This window comes from Apteryx mantelli, chromosome 8 (assembly GCF_036417845.1).
Source record: "Apteryx mantelli isolate bAptMan1 chromosome 8, bAptMan1.hap1, whole genome shotgun sequence".
Classification (NCBI taxonomy): Eukaryota; Metazoa; Chordata; class Aves; order Apterygiformes; family Apterygidae; genus Apteryx; species Apteryx mantelli.
In genome coordinates, this window is record NC_089985.1 from 5,454,219 (window position 1) to 5,463,253 (window position 9,035).

Sequence of the window (9,035 nt, forward strand, 5' to 3'; positions counted from 1 at the left end):
TTCAGTCAGCAGGCAACTTATTGAAGAGGCAGTAATCTGGAACTGAGACTTGTCAGTGGCTTTCCAGGGCTGCCAAGAAACTAGGTGGGCAAGCCACCAGGAAACCGGGCAAATTTCCAGGGAAAACCTGCCTGACAAGTTAGGCTCTTGCATAGCCTGCCTGGGTTCTCCAGAACCATTTTTTGACATCTGCCTCTGTAGTCTTTCTCATTTTTACAAATCTACATTCTCTGAAGAAAAACTGTGAAGTCAGAGAGTCTTTTTAGCGTACTTCATCCCTATAAATATTAAATAATAACAAATAACAAATAATCCATCTGCGACATATCTTCCTTGCTATTTAGAACAGCTTTGGGTCTAGGTCTATAAGATACAACATCTAGAAATAGGTTATAAAGCTCTCGTACTATAAACACTAGGAATGGTATGGAGTATATAATGTTTACAAGGTTATTTTCGTTTTTAGGGCTGATTTTGTTTTTCTGTGAAGGGGTAATTTCAGGTTTATTTCCAAATACTGTAAGTCTGTCGCTGAAAATAGGTTGTGCCACTGACCATGTGTGTATTTCATTGGGAATGGGAAAATCATACTAAGCAAGACCAATGTTTTAGACAATTTCATCAAATTATAAATGGTTTAGTCAAGAAATACATTTGGCACAGAAATATATATATATATCACTCTAAACTGACTCTGTAGGATTAATAATAAGACCAAGAACATAATTTAAGAATCTTGCCTTACCTTAGTCTAATAACAATTATGAATTATATGCATCATAAAGTTTAGATGGGTAATTTGGCTATGCGTTCTCTTTGTTTTGCTATTCAACTGCTACTGTTGTTTACTACATTCTCCAATAAATTAGGTGCTTTATCTCTGTGGAATTTCTATGCAGTATGAAGAACCCATTAGGTGAAAATAAGCATTTTACTTCTAAGGTGGGCTATAGCATATGTTTGAAAAACAGGCTTTTTTTTCCTGTCCGCTCAAATTAACCTGGCATGGTATTTAATTTATTCAATTTCCATAAGCTTATTGGTAACAGAAGAGGGGGTTTATTATTATTTTTCTTATGTTTTGCTTAATAAAGAGTGCAGTTTGATGAATACTAAGTTGTTAAGAAAACTGGCGTGGAGAGATGAACACTTTCAATTCTTGGCTGACCACTGAAAGCACACAGTCCCATGCATTCTGAGGGGTTCACACCATCTGATAGGTGCTGGGTGGCAGGTGTTCATGCAGTTTTCATCCAAGTGAGGAGACATCTCTATCATAAAAAAAAAAAAAAAAAAAAAAAGCTCCTTTCTCCTCAAATTCTGTTCTAATGTTTCCTTTTTACAGTGCCTTCATGGCACGGTCTGTCTTTCACCGAGGACAGCAGGGAAGCTCTGCATAGGATCCGCAAAGCAGAATGAGGTTTATGGCTTTGGGGTTGTCTACAAGGAGGCATCTGTTCACAGGCTGAGCTAAAAAGGTACTTTATAGCTCCAGAGAGATTTCATTAGCATCAGGATTTCCTGTAGGAGTTTGGTGCCTTGTTGTGGTCATTGTTGTAAGTGGGAAAAAGCTTCCTTCTCTTTTTGTACAAGGGAAGGCTTCTTACCATTAAGATAACCTAAACTAATGTTCGTTATTTTCTCATTATCCCCACAATAGGCTAGTTATGCTCCTGGGACACTTCATTTATTTTCTAAATTTGCACTGCACCTCCATTCCTTCTGCAGAGCCAGGAGGTGAGTCCCATTTACAGTTAGGGCTTTCAAGCCTTTCTGACTGATGTCAAGTCAGAGAGCAGAGCATCTCTGCACAGCTCCCTTCTCCTGGGCTATAGACCTTGAAATGTTTTCCATCTGGGGTCATTTGAGGTGGTGCCTTAGAGGTTCTGCTCCAGACTTCCAGGACACAGAGTTTCAGAGGCCTCAGGTCCACCCAGTTGATAGAATGACCTTGGCTTTGAAAGAAAAGGGTCTCTCTTATTGCCACTGTGCACCTGAAAAACCTGGCAGAAGTCCGGCCCTGGATTCGCTGAAAGTTTATCAAACTTGAAATACAGAGTGAAATGTTTGTGATCCAGCAAACTGGAATTTTTCTGATGAAACTTTTGCTTGGAAAATTTCTAGTCAGCTCTAGACAAGGTTCACTTCAGCAATGTAAAGTATGGACAGTGTGGGGGGAGGACAATTAGACAAAAGTTAGAGATCAATGAATAGCCCGCTTGCTTTCGTTTGTTGTTTTGCTGGTAACAACCCATACAGTTTGAAGGAAGAGCAAAGGCTGATGTCCGGAAATATGAAAGGAAGAGACAGAAAGACAGAAAAAACATTAGTTAACCCTATCTACGTGCACAAAATGCAATCCTGAAATTGTTTTTAAACGTGACGACCGAATAGCTGCGCATACTCACAGTGAAAAATTTACCCCTAAGAGGTCCTCTACAACAATATAGCCAGTGACACATTCGGTTGCTCCTGAATTCATTCATGTGGAGATACATCGGTTCCTAATTTATTTGTAGAGTGTCCATAATTGAAATAAGTAGATATCATTGATCTCTCAAACTACAGCTATGTACAGCAGCTAATGATCTTTTTTTGATTACAATATTATTTATTATATCATTATAGACATATGTACATTATATGCTACAGCATCATTTCTCTACATGCACTACTATTTCCTGGTTCCTGCATCCTTTTAGGAAAAAAAAAAACTTCTGGGGTGGAAGACGCAAAGAGAATCTATGGTCTCCGTTTGACCGTGACCTTTCAAAGACCCATCAGTTGGGAGGGGGTTGTGATGGCCTTGCCTGTCTTGGACAGAATGGCTGCGTTCTGCCCCTACTGACTGCGTGCGGGACGCCAGCCCGGACTTCTCCAGCACTCGGGCACGTGCAGCTCTTCTGAGGCGATGATTATGAAACAGCTTGTGAGTCTTCCCCAGCACACGAGGGCTGTATTTCTGCTGCAGGTATCCCAAATACATGTATGCGTGCACCTGTTGTGTCACACAGCTGCAGTGAGGCCAGCACTTCCCAGACACGTGACATGTATGGTGTGTGTGCCTGCTTTGAGTACAGGCCATTGCCAAAGCTTTAACCTTGCTGGCCGTGCGAACACTGTCACAGGTGCCCTATTTTGTGCCTGTTCAGCATGGGAACCGTACATCTGATGCACCTCCCAAATGTCATCTGTGCAGCGCACTTGCTACTGTCAAATAGCTTCCTGGGATTGGGGGAAATAGGGTAGCCCGGTGTGTGCTAGTGTTTGTGATTGCTGGTCATCTCCCAGACACGAGGCAATGTTGGGTGTGTATCCCTGTGGCGGGATGGGGCCCGCGTTCCCCACACAGTGTTGCCCAGATGGAGGCAGCCAGCCACAGACAGAGGGCTTGTGAAAAGAGGCAAATTTATTGGGGTGTGTGCATAGGGCAATGCTCCCAGGGGGAATCGAATGTCTCCGGAAGGATGGGCAGTCGCTGTGCAGGTGATCACAGGAGCCTCTGTCGCACACCTCCTTGCAACGGCATCTTCAGCAGGATCAGGTGAGGTTCCCCAAAGTGTGCTTTTGCTCCATTTGCAGAACCCTCTTTTGGCGTCAGTCTAACAGGCTCCTGAGACGATCCTGCAGCTCGGTGAACTCGCACAGTGCCTGGGTGTGGGCGTCAGGCTCCTGCACCAGGCGCTGGAAGAGGTTGAGCGGGCTGGCCGTTTGGAAGGTCACTGGCAGGGGGACCTCCCTGGGCACCCTCTCGTTGCCTAGGAGGAAGTGGTGAAGCTCCTTCTCCTCCAGGCAGCGGTGCAGGTAGTGCAGGACATCCCTCAGACGCTCCAGGAGATGCTCCGGGCACCACTCTGATGGGGGAAGCAGCGCCAGGAGGTGCATGGTGACTGTTTTCAGGTGGACAGAGGAAAGCACCGAGCCCTCCAGGAGGTAGGTGAGGAGCTGCAGACACGCCAGGTGGCAGCTGTCCTGGGGGGCCTGCCTGGCCACGAATCTGAAGAACAGCAGCTCTTGCAGGGCACAGCTCTCCAGCCACGTTGTGCTGCTGCTGAGGCCAGGCTCCGCCTCCTGGCTGCCCACAAAGACCCCCAAGTCGTCTTGCTGCACCCCCAGCATTATCTCAACATGCACGGTCCTCCCAGAGTCATATGCGAGCTGGAGCTTGCAGGAACGGGAGGAGGGCAGCACCGTCAGCTGGCAGTTTTGTTCGGCAGCAATCACGTCCCAGGCGTTTCTCACAAAGAGCTGGAACCAGTGGGCGGTTTTCTCCACATCCAGGTAGAAGCCGGTGCACAGGGTGTGTAGGAGCCCGGGGCGCTGATACCTGCGCACTTGGCTCTGGGAGCGGTGCCGGAAGCACAGCACGTCCCCCAGCAGCTGCTCCCTCTCACACATGCACTCCAGCTTCACATGGACACGGCCGTGCCTCGCCGGCAGCTCCTCACCGGTGCCCAGCTCCAGGTGGAAGGAGTGCCCGGGTGGTGGCTTCAGGGGCACGAGCAGGCTGTAGACGGTGTCCTCCCCGCGGTGGCTCCAGCCTTCAAAGACACTGCCCACGCCGATGCACCGTTCCAGCCGTGGCAAGAAAGTTGTCAAAGAGATCATGTGGCAGGCATGGAGGAGGTTGCCCACCAGCTCCTCCACCACCTTGCACGTGTGGGCCACGTCCTGCGCTGGCCCGCAGAGGTGCTGCTCGTAGAAGGTCTCTAGGGCCCTCTGGCCTGTGGAGTCCAGCTGCTGTTCAGGAGAGAGCCAGTGCACAGCGCCCGCAGCCTCCTGCTCCTCGCCTTCCCCCTCTTCCTCGCTGCTGGAGGAGCTCAGGCCACTGCTGCTGTCAGACTTGTCAAAGTCCTGCTCCGTGGCCATCCAGAAGAGCCCAAAGAGCAGCACAAGGCCTCCAGCAAAGGTCCCAAACTGCCACAGGTCCCAGGTGGCGAAGACCACGTCTCTCCTGAAAAGTCCGCTCTGCGGCTCCTGCATCGTCTCCGCAAACTCCTGCTGCAGCCGAGTCATCTCCTGACTCAGCTGCTCCTCGTGCTGCTGCATCCGCTGCTCCGTGGCCGCATCCATGTGGTCACTGACCTTCAGCGGCTGCAGGACAATGCCCAGCATGGCCAGGACGAGCACAAGGCCCACAGCCATGGCCTAGAGGAGATGGGAGAGAAGCAGGTGAGCCGGGCTGGCTGGGAGAGAGCTTGCGGATTGGCGGCAGGAGCTGCAGGCACGAAGGGGCAGGATGGGAGAAGGGGCGAGGGAGCTCGGAGGCAGCAAGGGTGGGGTTTGTGAGCGCTGCCTGAGCGAGGACCCCGGGCCGCCCCAGGGAAAGCGCTTGGGCCCTGGTGCCCGCAGGCTCCAAGGGGATGCAGGCCCTAGACGCTGATGCTGTGGGGCCCATCCTGCCAACCCTCCCCTGAGGCCCAGCACCCTGGCCAGGCTTTGTTCCAGGGGCAGGGGTGCAGAAAGGGCAAGTGCCACCAGAGTGGGGACTCCCGAGGCCCCATGCCCCCCCAAGGGAGCAGTGGCCTTGCAGAGCTGCGGGTGCCCGGCACATCCCCAACAGATTTCTGGGCACCCGGGCTCACTGGGAGCCCCGGGCACCTCTGCCCCCAGCCCTCAGGGCGCCAACATCCCTAACCCAACGCGCTGCTCTGCGTGGCTCAGCCCTTGCTTCAGCGCTGGAAACCTCCGGGAGGGAGCCAGCGTTGGTGCCCGGCCCTCGTCCCACCCAGCCTTGCCCCACTGCCGCACTCACCCTCCAGAGGCTGCTGCGGCCTGGGCTGGCCCAGGCCATACAGCTGTGGACCCAGCAGTGCTGCGGGGCCAACACCTGCGGGTGCCCTGGTGACGGCCCCCTCCCTTTGTGACTTGTCCTCTGTGCTGTCACAGGGGCACAGCCCCTTTCCAGCGCCAGCCCTGGCCGCCGTGCCCACCCCGGCGTAGTGACACACACCTGCCCTGGGCAGCCAGAGCCGAGGTCCCGGCACCCACCACCTACGAGCCCAGGCAGCAGCCACACAGCGTGCGCGTGGGCTCCCCTCACCAAGTGGGCAGAAGCACCCAAACAGCCCTTACCCCTTCTAAGAAAGAAAAAAGAGGCCCTGTGGAAGGAGGTCCTCCACTTACAAAGAGAGGGTCAATATTTTCCGAGCCAGGAGGACGGGCTCTGCCTTGCAGGCATCAGACAACTGAGGGCCTTTGGGAAGGGCCAAAAGAGAGCAAGTCCCGCCCCCCTCCCCTTCCCATGAGGGCTTTGTTCCTTTTGAGCCTTGCAGTCCTCCTCCTTCCCTCTTCTCCTCTTGGACTTCTTCTGCTGAGGCAGGACTTAGCCCTGCAAGTCCTGACAATGAAGCCTAATGACAAGAGCGTCCCCACTTAGAGCAGCAGATTGCCCGTGGCTCCTGTCTCTTGGTGCAAACTTGACCCCTGCAAATGGAGGCGTGGGGACTGGAGAGGCCACGCTGGGGCCCGCAGCTCTGGCACGCCGTTGCCCGTGGTGCGGCTGCTCCACGGTTGCCAGGGTGAGTCCGTTGGCCTGACCCGGCGCTGAAGGGAGCTTGGTGAATCAATGGGGCCTCCTCCTGTGCGCACTCGTGGGTCCGTGCTCCCGGCACTCCCCAGGCCCTGGGATCTCCCTGTGGGGTGCTCATGGGCAGAGGACAGAGAGAGCAGGAGGCTCCCCTCTGCCTGGGGACACCTCCTCCCCTCTCTCCTCTCCTTGTCAGGGGCGTATCCAGTTCAGGCGCGGACTAGGGCTCGTTGGACGCTTCCCCCTAATTGCCCTAGAGCTCTCCAGGCAGCAGCAAGTGCCCTGCAGTGACTCTGGCTGGAGAGATTTGCTGCTCCAACCGACCCGGCCGCCTACGGGTTTTACCCCTACAAAAAGTGGTCTTGTGAGCTCGCTGTGAGACACGTGCAATATGGCTTTGGGAGTGCAGCGCACAAGGAGGCACAGTAGGTCTGCACACAGGAGCCGTCTCCCAGGCTCCAGGGAAGCGCATGCAGAGAAGGACGAGCCTCTAGGCGGGGAGGAAGGTGGTCTAGTGACCAGAAGGGTCAGAAAGAGAAGAAAAGCCGATGGGGCAAGTCTGTGCACCAGAGTAACCACTGCTAAGGCCCACTGAAGGCCAAAGTTTGTGTCTAGGTTCCAGAGGCGAGATGGCCCCAAGGGGTAGCAAAGGGTGGCCGAGAGGAAGCATAGCGGGAGGCTGGGTGACGAGCAGTTTCAGAACAGTAGCAAAGGGATTGAAGGAAGTAGGCAGAGAGAAATGCTGCAGAGTAGACCCTTCAGAAAGGTCACCAGGAAGGGATGTGGAGGGAAATGTTCCAGCGTGGGTAACCAGGATACCCACAAGCCAATCTTTTCCTCCTGTTACTCTCTCATGGCAAGCACAGGAGCAGAAAGGAATTGGATCTTGATAATTACAATATTATTTATTATATCATTATAGACATATGTACATTATATGCTACAGCATCATTTCTCTACATGCACTACTATTTCCTGGTTCCTGCATCCTTTTAGGAAAAAAACAAACAAACAAACAAAAAACCCAGGTATCTTTCAGTTTGGCTTCACTTTTTGAGGTAAGTTTAGAGAAAAGGTCTATAGACAGATGTAGTAAACACATGTACTTTCCATACCTTTGGTTTTTTCTGAGACAACGGATGAAATTTCCTCAAAAAGTGTTGCATGTATTTATCAACCACTTAACCAGAGTTTATCTAGCAGTGCCTGGTGCCCTTAAAAATGTGCATGTTTATTTGTAATTTTTCTGTTTTTATTTCATACAGTAAGTGCAGAAAACAGAAATGATGGGCATGAAAATAATTAGAAACTAAAGGCTACAGTGACATTCTGCCTTCTTCTGAGCATTGCACGCTTGACAGCTTAGTGAAGAGCTAGGCCAGAAGGGAAAACATTGTTAAGTTTAACATTTTTTATTATAAGCCTATCTTAAAAACAAAACAAGCTTCCTAAGTTACTAGCGAATTTTTAAAGAGACATTCATTAAGAAAACTGCTAAGCATTTCACACAGAACTTTTAAGATAGTTGTAATATTATCACTACTTAGAGTGACACCCAGCGGTAATAAATCAGAAAAGCTAGTTATTTTTCTTGTAACTCTTCATCTAATCTGTGCCTATGTACTGCCCATTTCTATATACCGGAAACTCAGTGTTTCGCATGCAAATATCAGGAAAGCAGTAGAACAAACGGGAGAATATGTTAGAGTGTTTTTTTTCTTTGTTTGTTTTTTAGACTGGGAAATAAGTAAATGTAATAGCTGGATCTTTTGTCTATGGTTTTCAAAGCGATTCTTGATGCATCATTTTACAGACTGGAAACCTGGAACATTCAAGAGGGGAATGTCTTGGTCAAAGTCACCTGGCAGTCCCATAGCACAACTCTACATCAGTTTCCTGAGTTCTATATTAGCCTACTTACTATGCGCTTGAAAGCCCACTATCCTCTCAAATGAACAAGGAGCACTCTGCATATTTACTGTAGTGCTACAAGTGTTTTGTCTTGGAGCCTTAAAATGTCAGGAAGTTGTACAGAGGGTTTTTTTTTGTCTCTTTGTTTGTTTGTTTTAGTTCTGTTTCTCCTTTCTAAGTGAATTATGCAGAATAATGATGAAGTCCTGTGGGGGGGGGAGAAAAGGGAATGTTTCCCCCATTTATCATCCCTTCTTGGAGGAGAGCTGAACTTCTGAAATGCCTTGAGGAAGATTTTCTTTGGCCTGTAGTAGTATAACTCTGTTGTTTTAAATGGAGCCACAGTTATTCATTTCAATGAAGGATTGGCCCAGAAGCCCATATTCATTCAGTCAAGTAGGCAAATCTGCATTTCAGAAGTGAAAACACTGGACATTTTGAAGGTGTATCTGAGCAATCATGGCATCTGAAAATAGCTTCTCTCCTTTTCCAGTAAATCAGAAATGGGCAATGGGCAATAAAGAAAATGATAAGTGGCATTACAGCAAATACCGTGTATTTGATTTCCTCTCCCTCTTCTCTAGTTTGGGAACTG

The 9,035-nt window shown here is 50.0% G+C and overlaps 1 protein-coding gene across 1 annotated transcript; it reads right to left on the reverse strand.

The window, feature by feature from the left end:
* Nucleotides 1-3,597: 3,597 nt before the first annotated feature.
* On the reverse strand, nt 3,598-5,145 carry LOC136992540 (inositol 1,4,5-trisphosphate receptor-interacting protein-like 1). Its single transcript, XM_067300579.1, has one exon. It carries the CDS (start codon nt 5,143-5,145, stop codon nt 3,598-3,600), a length of 1,548 nt encoding a protein of 515 aa, XP_067156680.1.
* Between the last annotated feature and the right edge of the window lie 3,890 nt (nt 5,146-9,035).